We start from the raw sequence: 19,326 nt of genomic DNA, 5'->3' as shown, positions 1-19,326 counted from the left end.
CGGAGGTGTGAACAGCTTGCACATTTGGTTCCCTCTGTGCAGATGAATTTCAAGGTGTTATTAAGGCCTTTTAATGATAGCTGTGGTATGTTCCCATCACATATACTTCATCCTCTTCAGTATACGTCTTCAACAGTTCCTTAGGGACTGAACTGGGGTGTATTTCACGCCTGTTTGAGCTTTAATTTTTCTACAGAGTTTAAGTCGCCCTGCAACCAGGAAATGATCCTCCTGTGTGAGTGAAAACATGTTAAAACTGCACAAATATTTCTCATATTAACTCTGAATCTTATTACTCAATGTGTAATGTGAAAAATGTTGCTTATACAGCGCCAAAGTCGCTAAGCTTCAACACACTATACAGAACTTTTTGGCCTCTTTTTGCATATTGTTTTACATTGACTTTACCATATGGTTTAATCTGCGTGGAAATTATTAGTAGTTAAATTTGGATTTTAATAATACATTCATTGTCATTATCAGTTTGTTTGTGTTCTTTAAGCAAAAATGTCCCAAATCATTTTTTACCCCTTTTAAAAGGGAAAAATTCTGTGTTACTTATTATTGAGTAGAATATCTCTCAGGTTGTGATATTCATTTTTCACTATTTCCTGGTAAACCAAACTATTAATTCAGGCAATAATATGCAGCTAAGCTGACAATGACAATATTTAGTCTCTGTATCACATTCAGACAATTGTTTTAAGCAGACAGGCTCAGCTAACTCATTGTATGCTAACTGTTAACCACTGAATAAAAGGCAGAGCTAGCTAAGGTTAGCTAGCGCATACAGGATAGCATCAAAGTAAGCTGTCTAAGTTCTAAAGATTCAAATGTTCAAAGGTTATTTGGAGACCAAAAGAAAAATTATCTTTAAGGTATAATCTCGAAGTTCTCAGTTTATTGTATTTGGTGGCGATAAAAGACAATAGTGGGCGCTAACGTCCCAGATAACCAGACGTCCACGGTTGGCTCCCTTTGTTACGGTTCTAACTCTTAATTTTCCTCGCTGACGGTCGCTTTCCTTTTTAGACTGTTCGACTTCATCTGAGCGTCCAATTTGTTTCTTTTTCTTTGGATTTTCTCTTATTGTTGAAGTTGTATCTGTAGTCATCAATCTTTTCTTTGTTTGTTCAGCCATAGTAGATTACTGTTTACTCGCAACACTTTCAGAGACCGGAAAAGCAGCCGCTTAGCTCCGCCTACCCTCTCTGGCAGACGAACCACTGCTGGCTGATGGAAAACGCGTCACTAACTGGGCGCCGCTTGTGATTTTTTTACCGCAAATGTTGCCACAGACACCCAGTCTGTAATAATACTATATACTGCAAATGCAAAGGCTTTCATCAGTGGCCATAGGCTCAATCATCATTCGGGGATAGATGGTGACTTAACAGACATTTATTTACATGAAAATCTTAGAGATGATATCTTTAAAGACAAGAACAGCAACTCTGAATGCTAGTAAGTGAATGCTAATGTTGCTTCATGTCAACCACAGTACTCATATTCATGCTAATACATTAGCTACACGTGGTTGTAACGACACACTGTGTATCTGTTCGCTTGTTTTGTTCTCTTCCAGAGTTTTAATACTTCATTACATCGCCTCAAACTGTAATAAGACGGATACGTGATAAACCTTTATCTCTCTAATTTGATATTGTTTACACTGACACGTCCAATACATCTATTTAGTGACCTAAATAAAGACAAATGTTTGTTTTTAAAGACTTAATTTGATTTAGCAGCCTGTGAGTGAGGCAGCTGTAATGCTTGTCAGCTCTGCATTTGGTGTATTTTTCAGCCAGAAGTTTCTTTAGTCACTTGGTTACAGTTTGATGAATGCTTTGGAAGGATCATATTGACAGGAGATATGAATTTTGTCGTGCCGTGTTGCTGGCTTCAAATTTGTCTTACAGAAGCTTTGCTCCCATCAGAGGAGTGTTTATAGGTGTGAAACAGACACACACACACACACACACACACACACACATTTTGATTTCTCTCTCAGGTCCTTTCTGCTTGGACTTTGCATATTTTCCTGTGTTTTTGTGTCTGTTACTCTGAATGTGGAAATGATTGTCTGACAATGTAAGCTCTGTGATAGACGGCCAGCCGTGGACGGTGTCCTGCTTTGGGTCATGGGCTGCAAATGTATCTAAGCATGCCCTGAGCTAAAAGCAGAGAGAAGACAGTTAAGGAATTTAAAAGATAAGGCTGCTGGTACTCTGGATTTATTCATGAGAACGAGAATGCCACAAAAACACCAACATAACAATTTGTTCGTACATTTAAACTCCAACTCTTTACTTCCTATGGAAACTGTAAATAGGCTAATTGAGACATGGCTAAAGCAGCTGGGCATGTTAGCTAATAGCATTATACGCTAAAACTAGAATTCAGCCTCTTTCTTTGAGCACTAGTGAGCTATTTAGCTACAGCAGACTTGATATGCCGTATTAACTCCAAATACACACTGCCAATGTTCTTGGTGATGTGGAATCATCGAACGAGTGCAACAGTGTGGCACATTGATGAGGTTTTAATAGTTTTTGGACGACGTCGGAGCTCAGTGGCACCAAGGAACAAGCAACATCAGGCTTTGGCTGAACAGACAGACTTAAAAACATATCCTGAGACTTGATTTCAGCTACATTCTTGAAATGAATTCATGCAAGATTGCTGAAGAAGAATGACAAGAAAATCAAGCTTATGGAGCTCTGTGGGAAAGTTTTCTTTGTTATTATTCGTGAGCAGTAATTTCCAGGGACGTTCAATATTCTTGATGAACTCTTCCACGTATTAAAGGAATCTGTTTATGGGTAATTATGTCACGCGTGCATTTACGTGACATATGATTGCAGACGTTTTCAAGGATAAATCCTGCTCGGCTCAGTCTGATGCCACGTCTCTGTGTGCCTGCAGGCTGTGAGAGCGACTACTGGGGACCCCATTGCAGTAATCGCTGCCAGTGCCAGAACGAGGCCAAGTGTAACCCCATCACAGGTGCCTGTGTCTGCACTGATGGGTACCAAGGATGGCGTTGTGAGGAGCTCTGCGAGCAGGGATACTATGGCAAGGCATGCCAACTGCCCTGCCAGTGTCTCAACGGTGCCACCTGCGACCACGAGACAGGAGAGTGCATCTGTGCAGCGGGATACTCCGGGGCATTGTGAGTATAGCTGCGACAAATTCACTCCTTTTCAACTTCGCCTGTCTTGGTTGATGCAAACAACTGCAGGCGAACACAAGTTATGTGTCTGACACATCTGACTCTTGACGTGTGTGGTGACAGCTGTGGAGAGCGCTGCCCCTCGGGGAGTCACGGGCCTCAGTGTGAGCAGCGCTGCCCCTGTCAGAACGGAGGAACCTGCCATCACATCACCGGAGATTGCTCTTGCCCGGCCGGGTGGACGGTAGGTCACGCACGCAAAGGTGGGAAGGAAATGAGAGAGAAAGGGTTGAGTACTGCTGGAGGTCTTGGAAAAGCGTTTATATCTGTAAAAAAACTGACATGTTGAGAGCATGGTCCCGAGGATCAATATGCTGTGTTCAATTATAAATGAGAAACAACTTAAATATCCTAGTGGAGAGGTTGTGCATGCTTTTTGAAACCCCAGTTCACAAAGTGATGTCAAGTGAGCATGCAGTCATCAATACAAAGTGTCTTTGTGGATTAGTGTTTTACGGTGATGTTCCTGGTTTGGTTCAGGCTTTCTGACTGTGACTCCCACATGTGTGCATCTGAGCACAGCGATAATAACTTGTTACTCTTAAAGAGCTGTTAGGTCATTTAGGTTTCTCATATATTTCTCCGCCGGCTGTTTCTCAAAGGGTTCGGTTTGTGCCCAGCCGTGCCCTCTCGGCAAGCACGGCATCAACTGCAGCAAGGACTGCTCCTGTCGTAACGGCGGGCTGTGCGACCACGTCACCGGGCAGTGCAAGTGTGCGGCGGGCTTCAGCGGACGCAGGTACACGGCAGACACCTCTGGCACACACTGCTCTATCATTACGCACTGAAGCCTTTATTGTGAACTTCTGAGAAATGTTGCATTCCTCGTTTTGGAATTGGGTCAGACAATAGCATGATTTATTGATATTAATGAAAACGTATTGTTTCACGCAGACACATACGCATTAAAAAGTCACTCATTGACCTATTCTCTTTGTTGACGTCCAATTAGACGCGAACCTGGCTGTTCTTGAAGAAAAAGAAAATATCTGAATAATCTCACACTCCGGAGGAATAAGCATTTAAGAATTTCCCATTAGTCCATTTGAAGGTGGATTTGAAGCTTTTAATAGTCGTGTTTATGTTTAATTAATCTTGAACTTCATGCCGGCCAGCGAGGTTTCATGTCTTCAGCCTTCATCCTCCTCCTCCCCCAGCCTGTCCATTGATCTCACCATGGGCTACACGCTGTTTGGATCCTGCTCATTAATTATAAGTAATGGGCTTATATTAAGGTCTCATTGAAATCCACAGATCTTTTCAGTTCCCCATGCCTGGCAGAGCAGCCCAGAGCAGCCCGGGTTTATTAGTTCAGCTAAAGCAATTGTCTCTGGATAGAAACACTTCCTCGACAGGACCTCTCCTTTACTTTATTATTTTGCAAAATTACCCTCATTCATTTTGTCAGTGGCAGGTGAATTAACCTGCCAGGAATAATCTGAGATTGTGTTAGCCCACACCCTCTGCTGTCTGCTATAATAATACCATTGTCCCCTGATAAAACTAAAGGCGGGGTAATTTAAACGAAACATAACTCGCCGGTTTTATAATGTAATTGAGCTATTTGTAATAGCTTTGTTAGGCTCTTGAGATTGATACTCCACCAGGACTGTAGAGTTAAGTCAGTATGTTTAAGTGAAGGAAAAATCCATTTTCTGTATGCTTCAGTGCTTCATATGGAGAAACTCCAGCAAGTCTAATTTCTGTGGTTGATGACGATTACTAATTCTTTTCAGCCCCTGCAGAGATACTGAAGTCCTGTCAGCAGGGCGCCGCTTTTAGACCGCCCTGTCATGTACCACTTCAGATTTGACCACATCAGCCTGGCTTTAATTTCTTATTTTCAAGTGAAATATTCAGAATTTAAATTATGAAGTAAAAACACTATTAATAATATAAGATTTGTAACATATTACAGAAGGAGCTGAGGAATTTTACTCCAAAATGACATAGCTGCTATTTTCTAATAATTCTGCAAACCTTGCTTTTGACAAAATGATTGTTTTAATGTGCACAGTTACACTCATTCCAGTTATAGTGAGACTGGATTTTAAAAAAAAATTAAGGATTCAAAAGCAATTAACTCATAAAGTGGAAACACAAAAAACTTTCCACAAGCTAAAAAACTAAATACAAGTTATTAAAGCGACTATGATTGAAAAATGCCGCTTGGGCTTGTTACTGCGACGCGTATCGTTCCAAACAACAATCCACAGAAGTTGCTGTTTTTATTAAACAAAAGACTATCAAAAGATAATTAAATGAAAAGCAAAAAAACACTTATAAACAATGATGACGATGACGATGGCGGTGACAGAAAATTTCCAAACCCTTTCGCCCTCTGTGTCTGCCTCCTGCCACACGGCTGAGCAGGTGTAACCACACCCAGGTGCCAATTACCAGAAGTGATTAACCATAAAAGGAGGATGATAATCAACATAGGAATAAAGCACATTATGGCTCCTACACAAGTAAATAAAAGCTAGCGCTCGGACAGGCATGTCTCCATGATGACGGCTAACGGAAGGGGTGCTGGTTTGGCTCAGTTGGTGGAGCAGGTGCCTCATGTACAGAGGCTACAGTCCTCGTCAACACTGATCTCAGGCTCGACTCCCGGTCTGCCGATCATTCGGTGCATGTCATCCCCCACTCTCTCCTCCCCACATTTCCTGTCTCTCTTCAGCTGTCCTATAAATAAAGGCTAAAGGAAAGAGATGGATCTTAAGACAAGGTTTAATAATAAAAACTGAGGGAGAATATCGAATTCTTCTTCCACAATTTAGGGCCAACAACTAAAAAAAGCTTGCTGCAAAGGTATAACTTGGAGTCAGTCCATGCAGTGCTTTAAAAACAACAAGAAGAACCTTATTAAATAATTTCTTTACTCCACTGCTAACTAGTGAAAGGTTAGTGAAGGGGAGATGTGGTCTCTCTTCTTGGTCTTTGCTGCTGCATTTTGAAACAGCTGCAGGCTAGAGAGGGCTCACTGACTGACTGCTACAGAGAGAGTTTCAGTAGTGGAGGTGAGAGGGTAGTTGGTCTCCAAATCTTGCAAGTGCAAGAGAGGTAAGGTGGAAGAAGCCAGGGCCGACCACTGAGCTGATTTTGATATGAAAGTTAAATTAGAATCAAGTGAAAAATGTTTCCCCTAAAAATAGTCAGATTTATTATCGTAAATTTGTAACAGCTGAACGGCACGTACTGACAATTTCAGCCCCATTAGGAAGCCTAACACTTAATCTATAATTACGATTCCTGTTATTTTATTTTCTGTCACTTTGCTACTTGATTTATCGACTCATTCTTTCAGCTCTCATAGTCTCAGTGTATAGCCTGTAGAGCCGTTTTAACCTTTGTAATATCTGAATTTCCTGTAACCATTCTTACTCAATTTTTTAATGCTTCTGACATTTTGCACCAATTTAAAAGACAGTGTAATTCTCCCCCAGGTGTCAGGATGACTGTCCTGTGGGCACCTTCGGTCCGCAGTGTAACCAGAAGTGTGAGTGTCAGAATGGAGCCAAGTGTCACCATATCAATGGAGCCTGTCTGTGTGAAACGGGCTTTAAAGGCCCTAATTGCCAAGAGAGATTCTGTCCTCCGGGCCTCTACGGCCTCATCTGTGACAAGTACTGCCCCTGTAATACCAGCAACACCGTGAGGTAAGTGAGACATCAGTGCAATACCACACACAGTCTCCCTCTGCCCGAGCCCTGCAGCAAAGCCCCCCTGCAGCTCCATATGAATAAACTCATCTCCAGCCCGGTTTTTCTTCATCCTATTTCTAAGCCAGGCCTCATTCTAAAGTCTGGACACCACCGCCATGTCATCCAGTTAGCTTTTAATCGCGACCTTTGCTTCATTCATAATTTCTCAGCTGCATTCATAGTTAATGCAATGTTAATGCTCTGATTCCGGCTGGAGTTGGGCACCGACCGTAGAAGTCATTACAGACCGAAGGAGAAAAGAGACACCTCATCTATCTGAAACAAGCACGTAGACACACAGATGGATGAATTGCTGTTGGCGCCGACTTCCCACTTTGACCCTGCTCACCAACGAAGTGTTGATACCGAAACTTCGCCTCACTCGTTTTCTTCCTGTTGTTGTCCTGTTTTTTCTCATTATGTTGTAGCTGCCACCCGCTCTCTGGTGAATGCACCTGCTCTGGCGGATGGACGGGGCTCTACTGTAATGAGACCTGCCCGCCTGGATACTATGGAGAGGGATGCATGCTGTCTTGCAGCTGCACCAACGGAGCGGACTGCCATCCTGTCACAGGTGCCTGTATATGTGCCCCTGGGTTCATGGTGAGTAGCAGACACTCTCACTGCTATAATTGTGCATACGTCAGTGGATGCTTTTATAGTAATGTTTTATTTAGGGATGCATGATATTGGATTTTTTGCCAATATTTGATATGCCGATATTTTCCAACGATTTTGATGCCGATATATTAGGAACATGTTTCTTTTCACCTAATTGCATCAAACATCAAGTCTCCCCTGTAGTGGAATTGATATCATGCCTACTCTTATTGTAGTGGTCCACTGGCAGATGCAGAAATAACATAATACAGTGCTTTTAAAATGTACACATTCACTGAGCAATATAAGAAAAGTGCTTAAACTTAGGTTATGTACAAAATGCCAGATTTATTTGTATGCAACATTTTCTTTCAAATAAAATTGTAACATTAATACCACTTAGACAGGCTTGGATGAAGCTCTCCCTGAGACAATCCTGACAAGAGCCACAACTAGGGCAAATTTTACCTGTCGCACAGAACAAATGCATAAAATGAAATCAACCCTGCTGTCCGTTTCTTTGAAAAACTGCCATACAGCCGACATCTTGCACCCTTCTTCACGCTTGATGGAAGAGGCGTGGTGCAGGCAGTGTGCACGCACAGTCGTGCCGAGTAAATGTCGTAGCATTACGTCAAGCTTTTTAAGGGAATCATCGAGCCATTAGGCAGAATTAAATCATTGTATTATCGGTGGAAAATATCAGCAGAAAATTGACATATCTACAGATGTCGATATGTTATTTTAAAGACATAATCTGCAGATACCGATAACATGCCGATAATATCGTGCATCCCTACTTTTATTGTTATTTTAGATATTACACATTTTATAGATGTATAATTATGTATTTTATTTCTATTTCACTTAAATTTCCACTTTAAGGGAGCAAATATGCGAAAAAAAATTTAAATTACACAAGCAAACACAGTTAGCATTCTCTGAGAGAAAACAAGTAAAGAAAGAGACAGAAGAAGAGGACGATTTAGAAAGATTTGCAGCACAGAAAACAAAAAAGAAGGAAAAATCACAAAACACATTTAAAACTCATTAAAACCCTCCATCATCATTTAACATGTTGCCACTCAGCTCTCTATTTTAATTTAATCACTGCTATAATTACGGAGTGTCAACTCATAATTATGCCATTGGTTACTTTCATTTTTCATGAAGCTGCCATAGGTTAATTGTCTTTGTAACCTTGCTCCTCCTAATCTTCGGTTATACTTACAGAAACCTGTCCTTTCACTACATGATAAAAGCAGATCCATATATGAGGCCTGTTGTATTGTCTGTAATATAACTCCCGCCACATGCTGTGAAATAGTTAATCCTTCCACGTTACTTGTGAAGGTTGTTGCTTTGATTTATATTTCCTGTTATTTGTGGGTGTAGTAAAAATGTTTGCGTCACCGTGGTTGTAAAGTTCTGGAAGTGCTCCCAGTATCACTTTAGAAGCTTTTTGTACACAGCCGGGCAGAAGCAAGGTGAGATATTTTATTATTGCTTTATTATGGATTGTGCGCTATTGCACCCCAAGAAGCTCCTTGCAGAATGATTCATTCTCTGGTCCAGAACTTTGTAGACATTAATAATCAGTTGAGCATGTTTTACAAAGACGGGGAATATCCAGAACTTGTTGCATTTGAAAGTAGAGAGAAACTTTGGCTCTATATTTCCAGACAAATTGGGTGAGAGTCTAATCTTTGACCTATATACTTTTCCGTTTGAGTAGGTTTTGTGCAGCCATATCGTCGCCTTTTACAACTGTCAAATTAGTTGGCTAACTTCAATCAGTTTCCCCATTGTATTTCTTGTCTCGCAATCTGGAGTTACACAGCAACAGAGACCGAGAGGGTACATTTCTGCCAACATTACATTTCAGTGGAAATTGCCTGTGTCTTACAGCGGGCCACTGTGGTGAATTGAGCTTCCGAGCGGGGCCGCAGACTGTGTCTTAATTTGCTCCACCTGTTCTCTTTGGCGGCTGCTGGGAAGGGCTGCCAGATCCATTAAACAGACCTAGAGGGCAGGAGAGCTAGATAGAAAAGGAGGCAGTCAGATGGGAGCAGACACACCTCATATTGAGGATTGGTGTGTTTGTGTGTGTGTGTGTTGAAGGGAGCGGCAGGGGTGAATACTCAAGGTAGTTTTTGATACTTTTAACAAAGCTGCTGCTGTGCAGACAGCAAAGAAACGTAGAGCTGAGATCATGACTGTTACCTGTAAGTGTGAAGCGTTTTGTCATATGCGTAGCGCATCATCGTTTTAACGCAGTCAGGCTTTTAAAACATGGCTGATGATGGCATTGAGGGTGTGATTGCTGGCGAAGTCACTTCCCCAGGGGACAGCTGATAGGGCTAAGCCTCCCTGCTGCATCTTTGTTCGGGACTCCCATTGGGGGGCAAACCAAGCAAAGTGTTGGAGCCTGCACGCTTGATTTAGCTCTAGTAATTGGACATGCTCTTTTTGACAGGGACAAAGTGATTACATGTTACCTATTCAGGCATTGTCCCTCGCAATCTGCAGCGTGCACTCACAGTAGCGTTGTAGTTTCTGCAGATTCGGTAGATGCTGCTCCGTCTAAAATATGACTGCATTAGACATGGATTCCAGCCTGCCTTTGTAGGTGGTGAAAACAAATCATTTCCCCATCTCTCAGGGCTTCCCAGCCTCATCAAAAGGTCCAGAGGTTCATTTTCTGTCTTGCTGCATGAATTTTAAACTGCAGTCACTCATCCAGCAGTTAGATGAACTGTTAGGGAGTGAGACTGATTGGTAATTAGTGGTGCCATTTGCATCTAGTCTCAGTGGATACCAGGCTGATCAATGTTGTGTCAGCGTGAGGCTATCTGGAAAAAAAAACGCTCTCCAATTACATTAAGATACTAATAGGTATGAATTTGGTGCCTCGGCCAAGGACGACCTGGCTGCCGCTGGGCGGCTCAGGTCTGGTTGCTGCCTCCGTCGGCTGTGTAGTTATGTAAGGTCCTACTGCTCTCGTGCGATGGACTGACAGCCCGTGTATTAATAATGATTCTCCACATACAGACTTCTTTCCTTCGCAGCTCAGAAGGAATATGAATCAGTCGGCTAATGAGAGAGCTGCCTTTCCCCTCTTGAGAGCAGACCAACCACCGGTCTCTGCACCATGAGGGTGAAACCAAGTGGAATGTGACGCAGCCAAGGATGCAGCAAAATCCATGTGGTCATTTGTGGCTGCATGACGTTTTATCCATGAGTCCAGTCACCAGTAAATTGCCTCTGCTCTGAAGACAGGCTGAACCCCCTCCGCCCCCCGCCCACCCTTACCCCCGCCGGCCCCCCCGGCTGGTCGAACTTCTCTCCACACTTAACAACTGTAAGTGAACTGCTATTGTTAGCAGTCTTGAAGCTGTCATTTTCAGCAGAACAAAGGTTATTGCAACCGATTGATAAAAATTTCATTCACAGACGGGCGCTTTCATGTGGTGTACGGGGAGGAGAGATGTTTTAAGATGTGTGTTCTGCCCCCGGCGTCCATTGGCACATCTCCTCCTGCCTCCTGTTTAAACTGAGTTCAAAATGATAATGAGAGCAGCGAGCAGCCAGCAGTCCCCCGGTGCTCTGGTGAGCGAAGCAAGAGCCACTCAGGACTCCTCTGGGCCGCTAATTGGAACTCTAAATCATTGTGTCACCTGTCACTCAAAGCCGGGGTTTGGCAAGGAGGGTGTGAGGATCCGCAGACTGGCTGTGATCTCCAGCGCAGGGAGGGACGGGACGAGTGGAGGTGGGCTGTGCTCAGCCTTTAAAGCAGGGAGATTCTAATGACCTTAGGCTGCAGAGGACAGGGACGGGGTATATTCTATGTCCTCTACCAAGTGTTTCATGCTAATGCAAAGGTAAGGGACAGAGAGACTGCCATTGGTGCGCTTATTAATAGTAGATTGAGAATCTGCCACAGTCTGTCAGGGATGTCTGCAGGATCCTGCTGTTTCCCTCTCGACCCAGTTCACCATGGACTTTATTTTGGGAGTTTTGCATAAACCCCTTTTTTTCCTCCACAGTTTGGTTTTGTCATTTTCCATCCATTCTTTGCACCGCTAACTCCCACTGCTGGCCTGAGGAGGGTGTACCAAGCCATGTGCTTCCTCTGATTCGCATGGTGTCGCCAGCTGCTTCATAAAGAGCTTCATTAGGAGGTGTACAATATTCTCCTTAGTTATTATCCCCTTTCTGCTAGTTGGGGGGAAAAGGACATGATCCTTAAAGGAGCCATATCTTTTAAATGGATGTTCTCATATTTTGCATTGGTTTCACATTTTCTGGTGTTTATTGTTCACAGTGAAAAAGTGAAAACTGCAGAATTCTGTTTTTCCAGAATTCAATTTGTTTTCTACGCAGAACCTTGCTTTGGCTGAATTCAACCAATCATCATTCACCGTCATTCGCCTCAGGCGGCCTTCTTGCACTAGCTTGTAGTCAAGTTGTTGTCAAGGTTTCAGCTTACCACTCTGATACCTCCTGGCGATTCTGGCTTTAAGGTTGAATAAAGATTCCTAGAGCAGCCATGTTTTCTACAACTTTGGAGTGACAGTGCGGTGTGGCCGCTCCCTCACGTGGGATCGCACACGTGGGGGCGGGGCTACGCGTCACTCCATATACAGTCAGCCAATCGTGGATAAGGTCTGACCTTTGAATGGAAAAACGGCTTGTTCGTTTCAGGAGGAAGGAGAGGCTCTGAAAAATAATGAATTTAAAATATGTATACAATTCTTAAAACTAAACAAACTTTACCAACGTGATTCAAAAACACATTAGAAGAATAGAAGATTGATTGCATTGCTAAGATATGTCCACACTAAACACTCCGGGACAAAAGTGAGGATTGTACTCTAAACTTCGGGGTTGTGGGGAGACTTATGATCACTGATCACTGCACCCTGGAGCATTATTGCTCTTGAGGTCTCATTCACTTGCTTCTTTAAAACATCTCTGCATTATTTTGCAGAAAAAACCCCACAAATAATTTCTATTATTTACAAAAGCTGGTTGGACAGAGGGCCAGATAGGGTAATTGCTTGGTTGGAGTGCAGGTGCCGGAGGCTGTAGCCTTGGAGTCCTGCCAGTCTCCACAAATAAAAGTGGAGACCACCTATGAGGCTTAAAAAGAGAGAAGTGGAGACATGGGGTGGAGCATGGTTGTGAAAAATGGTGCTTTGCTAGAAGCAGGTGCTGTCAGAATACATTGAGAGCATAAGTGGAGGCTGGGAGGATGAGCTTAGTGGGTTCAAGTGAGTTACTTCCTCTCTAACATCATCCCTTTTTTCTGCTCCTTATCCTGTATACAAATACAGTATAACTGGTCTCAATAAACAGTCAGTAAGCTTTAGAGCGGTGCAGGGAACCATCTTTTCAGGCTATATTATTCCTACCAAGTCTGCCAGGGTCAGCTTTTATTTCCATGCTGACTCTTCGCCTCATGTTTTTGTAATATCTCCACCTCAGGGGGAGGACTGCGCTACGGTGTGTCCTCCTGGTCTTTACGGGCCGAGCTGCATGTCCACCTGCTCCTGCCACAATCACGCATCCTGCTCTCCTGTCGACGGCTCCTGCGTCTGCCGGGAAGGTACGGTATAACTGACTCATGATGAAGGATCAGAGCGGCTCCTGAGCTTTGTACAAAATGCTACACTGTGAGTGTGTGATTAAGGAGTACACAGTCTAACATAAGGTACTGAATCCTCTTACATTCAGTGCCTGAGACTGTAGTTTTCATTTACATAGTGTTTAATACACGACTGCCAGATGACCCCTGCCCTTCATTTAATCATTGTTTGCTGTGTTTAGTTATCTCTTTAATGAATTATATATCAAATAAGCTTATCTAAATAAATTATGTTCTTGTGGGGATCAGATAGTCATCACATTGTAATTATTATTGTGCATTCTGTTCATAGATAAATCAATCAATCACTTTTTTAGCGCCACAAATATATACAGGGTTTTTGTGCTGTGATTTTGTGCTTGCTATAACATAATTTAGGTTGTTTATGTGCTTAAATATAAGCTGTATCTCTGCTCTCTCTGACCCCAGGCTGGCAGGGTGTGGACTGCTCCATCCTCTGCTCCAGCGGCACCTGGGGCCTGGGCTGTAATCGGACGTGCTTATGTGCCAACGGTGCCGCGTGCGACCCCGTAGACGGCACCTGCACATGCTCTCCCGGGTGGAGGGGAGAGCACTGCGGCGAGTCCTGCCCCGTAAGTCTTGAACCTTTTTGCAGCGCTACTCATTTTGTGGTGCCCGGTGTAGAGTTTTAAGGGGATAACAGTGAGTTTTTATCGTCGTCAGGACGGCACCTATGGGTTGGAGTGCCGTGAGCGGTGTGACTGCAGCCACGCTGATGGCTGCGATCCGGTGAGTGGCTACTGCCGCTGCTACCCCGGCTGGACAGGTCAGTATTGACGCTACTTAGAGCTGAGGTCTAAACTGTAGCTGCTCAGCTGAAAAATCAAAGACATCAAATGCGAGTCAGACATTCTTATTTACCAAACAGGAAAAAATGCTTTCGGGCAATTGTGGTTTGTGTTTTACAGTATGTTTACAGAATGTCTAAGCAGTGTTTTTGTTAATTAAATGTTCAATTTGTTTTGCTTCTGAGCCGGCGGGGTGTGTGAATGTGAAATGTGTGTAAATGAATTCTCTGGCTAACAAACTGGAAGCTGGTATGCAATCATGCTTATATTGCATCCATTATGGGTTATACACAGCATCCGCAAGTGACTCGCAAGATAAATATTTGGAGACAGAATCAAATCATCAGGCCAGGACGCTCTCAGGAGTCCTAAACACCGCCTATGATGTTTTTATTCTGGCTCGGGTGATTATTTTAACTTCCAGGTTGTTGTGAAATCTGACTGAACTAACTGCTGTATTTATTCACCGGGGATTCAGTCGTAGTCGTATAGGCTCTCCGTTTCAACTCCGATCCCCTCCAGACTCACATTCTTAGTTTAACTTGAACATATGTTTGCTTTTTGTGTTTCTTGTCATTTCAAATATTTGCTTACAGGGAAAAGACAAGGAGGTAGGAAAGTGTGAATGTCACAGCGAGGGTGGGGATCATTATGCTCGAAAAATGAAGCGTGGCATCTGAATGTCAAATAAAGGGGGCTAGGCGGAGGACCTGGACTCTGAGCCTGGGTGGAGAGGTGCAGTCAGGGAGGGAACAGATTTCAGCAGGAAAGGTCAAGCCTGTGGGCTCTCAGCAGCCCACTCCATTCAGCCTCCTGAGCTTAGGGCATTTATTCTGGGAAACAATGTGGGTTTTATTATCTGCAAGAACGGAGGCGGCAAAACGGGCCTCTCATGCTCTGAATCCTGCACAGGTCGGGACCATCTGTCAGCCGTAATTGAGTCACAGGGGTGCAGGGCTGGGGGCAACGTGCAGCCCAGTGGGCCAGACAAACACACACACGCGCACACATCCTCGACTCGTGGAGGCTTATCAATTGGCTCTCTGAAGGAAGGAGCACCCAGAGAGATGAAGATGTGGGTTTATCACAGGACAAAGTCAAGGATGGAATAAAATGTCTATTTACAGAAACACTGGAGCTATTTTTTGCCGTAAACATTGTCACATCACCGAGCGCGCTAGCTCCAGAGTTTATACGCCGTCCTACCTTGCTGTCAACTTGCTTCGGGTTTTACTCAAACTGTCAAGAAGCCTGACTCTCGAAGTGTGTGCACTGCTACGTCGTCTTTGACCCGCGCCGTTGTTGCTTAACTGTCGTAAGCCTGACATCAGCCCACAAAGATGTAAAGCTGTGACCAGACACTTGATGCTGGTCCCTGTTAAAGAAGGCTTCACCTTTTATTTCTGAAGAGGCTCCGTGTCATAGAGCAGGTAATGCGAGTGTGTGTTTACATGCACTGACAGGGAGAGGTTTGCTTTTCTCGGCTCGCTCTGTACAAATTGGATAGTGAGACCTCTGGCACTTCTCGGCGAAAAGCTTCCTTTGAAGACACTTCAGCTCGGGCTTCTCTCACTCTTTCTTCTTCTCCTCGCTCACTAGGCAGCCAAAGCCCCTCTGTTTGTCACCATTAGACTGAAAAATGTGATTCTCTGTCCGCATTCATTTTCTGACAGTAAAGGCAGTCGCAGTGTTTTTTCTTCCTGGCCTAGCAGAACCTCAAACACACTCGCACAAGCCTTGCCCTCCTTTTGAAGTTCATGGCTTGGCTTCTGACTAAATCACTGCCTCTGTGCCCCCTCCTCATCAGCACCAACATTTCCTCTCCTTTGCACCTCCGTTCCAGTCCTAAGGCGCCCTGATTACTGTATAACATTAGTCCCCAGAGTTTAGTCCAGGTTTAATTCAAAGGTACTGCTCTTGTGCTGCTTTAATGGCCGCACCATTCTTAGATATTCTCACTCAAAGGAAATTTAAAATGAGGCTTCAAACTAAGGGCTTGTGCTCGAGAGGTTACCGAGTTTGTGTGTGACTCTAACGGGTGTGTATGTACAGTACATGTGATTTTGTCCCTTAGCATGGCTTAGAGTTTACATGACGCTGTCACGGATGTGCTAAAGCGTTCATGTGCACAGTGAGGGCCCTGTATGGATGCTGCGTTTGACTTAGTTAATGCAGAGCTGCACCAAAGACACAGACACTTCCACACTGAGCTCTTGTAGCCTCAGTACTTCCTTTTTCGGCTACCCAAACTGTGCTGAAAGAGAATGGGAGACAAGCTGGGCCTGTCTGGAGACTCAACCCTGTTAATCAACACAGAGCACTGGCAGGGAGCCTCGGTCTGATCAAAAATAAAATACATTCTGAAAGGAGAAATAGACTCTGAAAGGATGAGCCGAACTAAAAAAAAAACGCTCCAAACTGCAGCTTCTTCATTTAGGACTCAAATCAATTGCGCATCCACGCTGGGTGAATAACCCTCCACTGATCCACTGTCATCAGGCATTGTGTTCGCCGTCCTCTGATGATGTAATTTTAAAGATGGCAGCCTATTTAGAAAATTTCCACATACCGGTCTTTGCCTTCTTAGTGTGCATTCTCTGATTGTTGGTCATTGTGATGTGTCTGCAGGAATCCACTGTGATAACGTGTGCCCGCAAGGCTTCTGGGGACCAAACTGTTCGGTCAGCTGCTCCTGTCAGAACGGAGGCTCCTGCTCTCCAGAGGACGGCACGTGTGTGTGTGCACCTGGATACAGAGGGACCTCCTGCAAAAGAAGTGAGCCTCCTTCCTTATCTTTCTCCCTGCAACCTCTCTTTGTTCAAACCCTTACGAAATAAAAGCATGACACAGAGAGCTGTGCAGGAACTCCATCACAGCGCTGACCTTGCTTTGATCTTTGGAGATTTGTTGAAGGGTTTTTTCCGGCTGAGGGGGAAGCACTCAGTTGTCGGTCAAAACTCCTCGAGTGTGAACCCTTCATCACAGCTATCACTTAATCACAGTGTCTTTACCCCGACAGCGGCCCCCTCAGACAAACACACACTCGCTCCTCGCCCCCTCTTGCCCGTCCTCGACAACCAACTCGCAGTGGGAGACTCGCAGTCCTCGGCCGAGGCTCATCAGAGGGTGAGCTCGCTGGGAGTGCGAGCTCTGCTTTCTGAATGGGGTCTGTCTGCGGCCGCTCTCGAGTGATGAGCCTACTGATTGGGAGTGAAACTTAAAGTCACAAACGTGTAAACATCAATTTGAGCGAGTGAGTTGAGAGACTTAAACAAGCGGTGTGAGCGTGTGTGCGTTAGAGAGGGGAAGTCATTACTCATCCTGATGTTTACACAGACAAAAAACCCTCATAACTGCAGTTTTGCTTTTTACCTGCAGAAAATTTAATTGGAGGATTACATGCGTCTCCAGAGGCTGATAAAGGTGTATCACACCTGCTGCTTTATACCTTCTAGTCTAGTCTAGTCTTAACATTGCATGGTTGTCAGACATTAACCAGGCTGCTTGTGTCCGTCCCTGAAAGGCTTCTTGTTCTGTAAATACCTGATTGCCGCCTGAGGGCTGTGATATAAGAGAAGGAGACTTCTAAAATCGCCGGCTGTGAAAATGGGAACATAATGTTTTTAAGACTCTCCATGTTCTGAAGTATGTAATGTTTTTTAATATAAGTTGGAATCTCCTATCAGGCTTGCACAGTTAGTGCTCTTTGTTTAAAATATTATTCTAATTACCTTTCTACCACCTTGAGTATCTCTTTACGGTTCCCATTCTTTCAATAAAATCCGCATTATTAACACTCGGTTGTGCGTTTCCTGACATTTATAGATCATCAAGCAGCTCTCGAGCCTCTACATAAAACAGACTTTCACGATTCTCCAACTATTTTACTATTCAGTCTCTGGCAGCAGATGAAATGGGAGTGATTACAATAAAGGCCGACTTCCCTGCTTTCTCCCTCCCTCTGCTGTCTCTCCGCGTCTTCTGTTTTAATTCTTCCAGCCTTGATTTTACTGTACTCCCTTGATCACTCTCGTCATGCTCGGTTTCATTATTATATACGCCTCTTGTTCCATCTAACATTGTCGACTGATTCCCTCTCCTCTCCCGCCATGCTCTGCAGTCTGCTCTCCGGGGTTCTACGGGCACCGCTGCAGCCAGTCGTGCCCGCAGTGTGTGCACAGCACCGGGCCGTGCCATCATGTCACGGGCCACTGTGAGTGCCTGTCCGGCTTCTCTGGCTCTCTGTGCAACCAAGGCAAGTAGCCCTCGGACTCTTTTTGACCTTTTCCCACCGTTTCAGTTACTATAAGATTAATTCACTGTGAAGTTTTAGTCGATACAACCAGAAAATAAATACAGTTTATATGGGAATATGTCCTGGCATTTGTCTTGACAGGTCGGAGAAAATATGCTTTTAAATGGTGAGGAAAAAAACACTGATTACTAAAAAAATATATCTAAATACTTGAGGGTAAATTTGTATTGCAATAAACTCCTGTCGCAGCATTTTGAGAGGACACCTGTACGGTTTCACCTCGCTGTGCTTAGTGGCTCTAATAGGATCAACGGATGACCTGCTGCCTCTCCCACAGGCATCTTAGCCCTCAAACTCTGAATAATAGCTATTATCAGTGCACTCCAGACCACACAGAAAAAAAAAAAATCAACCTTCAACAGGATCCTGAATATTGCTGAGGCGCACTTTTTTAAGACAAAGAATATGTCATGTAAATGTTGGTGTTCCTCTTCCTAAAAGAGAAGCTGCATGTGAAAGAAGCAACACATCTTCTCGCCTGTTCTTCTTGTTAGGTTTAATTTGCAGGCAACCAAGATAACCTTTTCTTTGTTTATTGCCTCAAAGATGTTTTTTGAAGCACGTAGGAAGAACAGGAAAAAGTTTGCAGCATGCGTACATATCAGGCCGAGATTTCAGGCTGTAGACAACCTTCACATGTTGACAGTTTAGCTCTTAAATATTTATTATGTGTTGAGATTTATTACCGGCGATGCCTATGATACACATCATTGTGTCTTGTATGACAAGGTTGGATGGTCTCCTCTCCAGGAGAGACTTTAATTTCCACCTTTTGGTCTATAAAGCCGTTATTGGACAATTAGCATGTTAGCTCACAGAAGCCCTTCACCTCTCGGTTGGGCTTTATCAGACACGCTCTTCTAACCGGTTACTGCTTCATGTTCCTCGAGTTAGGACAGAACTTGGAGAGTGCTTTTAGTTACAGTGTGCCTGACTCCTGGAACAATCTCCAACATCTCCTTGAACTTAGCACATTTTTACCTTTTGGACATTTTAGAAATCTGATTTTAAAC

The 19,326-nt window shown here is 43.9% G+C and overlaps 1 protein-coding gene across 1 annotated transcript in view; it reads left to right on the top strand.

Annotated features, from left to right (window-relative positions):
* megf11 (multiple EGF-like-domains 11) overlaps positions 1 to 19,326 on the top strand; it is a 56,370-nt gene that overhangs the window by 28,412 nt on the left and 8,632 nt on the right. Inside the window, exons 4-13 of the mRNA XM_069685994.1 lie at positions 2,929 to 3,175; positions 3,299 to 3,419; positions 3,838 to 3,974; positions 6,685 to 6,897; positions 7,371 to 7,545; positions 13,030 to 13,150; positions 13,619 to 13,782; positions 13,874 to 13,976; positions 16,627 to 16,773; positions 18,119 to 18,253. Coding sequence (XP_069542095.1) covers positions 2,929 to 3,175; positions 3,299 to 3,419; positions 3,838 to 3,974; positions 6,685 to 6,897; positions 7,371 to 7,545; positions 13,030 to 13,150; positions 13,619 to 13,782; positions 13,874 to 13,976; positions 16,627 to 16,773; positions 18,119 to 18,253 — 1,563 coding nt within the window. The remainder of the gene's footprint in view (positions 1 to 2,928; positions 3,176 to 3,298; positions 3,420 to 3,837; positions 3,975 to 6,684; positions 6,898 to 7,370; positions 7,546 to 13,029; positions 13,151 to 13,618; positions 13,783 to 13,873; positions 13,977 to 16,626; positions 16,774 to 18,118; positions 18,254 to 19,326) is intronic.

The sequence above is a fragment of the Semicossyphus pulcher genome, unplaced genomic scaffold, assembly GCF_022749685.1.
Source record: "Semicossyphus pulcher isolate SPU_LCO1_2020_fin unplaced genomic scaffold, fSemPul1.0.p SCAF_8, whole genome shotgun sequence".
In the NCBI taxonomy this organism is placed as follows: Eukaryota; Metazoa; Chordata; class Actinopteri; order Labriformes; family Labridae; genus Semicossyphus; species Semicossyphus pulcher.
Note: the sequence above shows the minus strand (reverse complement) of the source record. Positions and strands in the feature narration are given on the sequence as shown.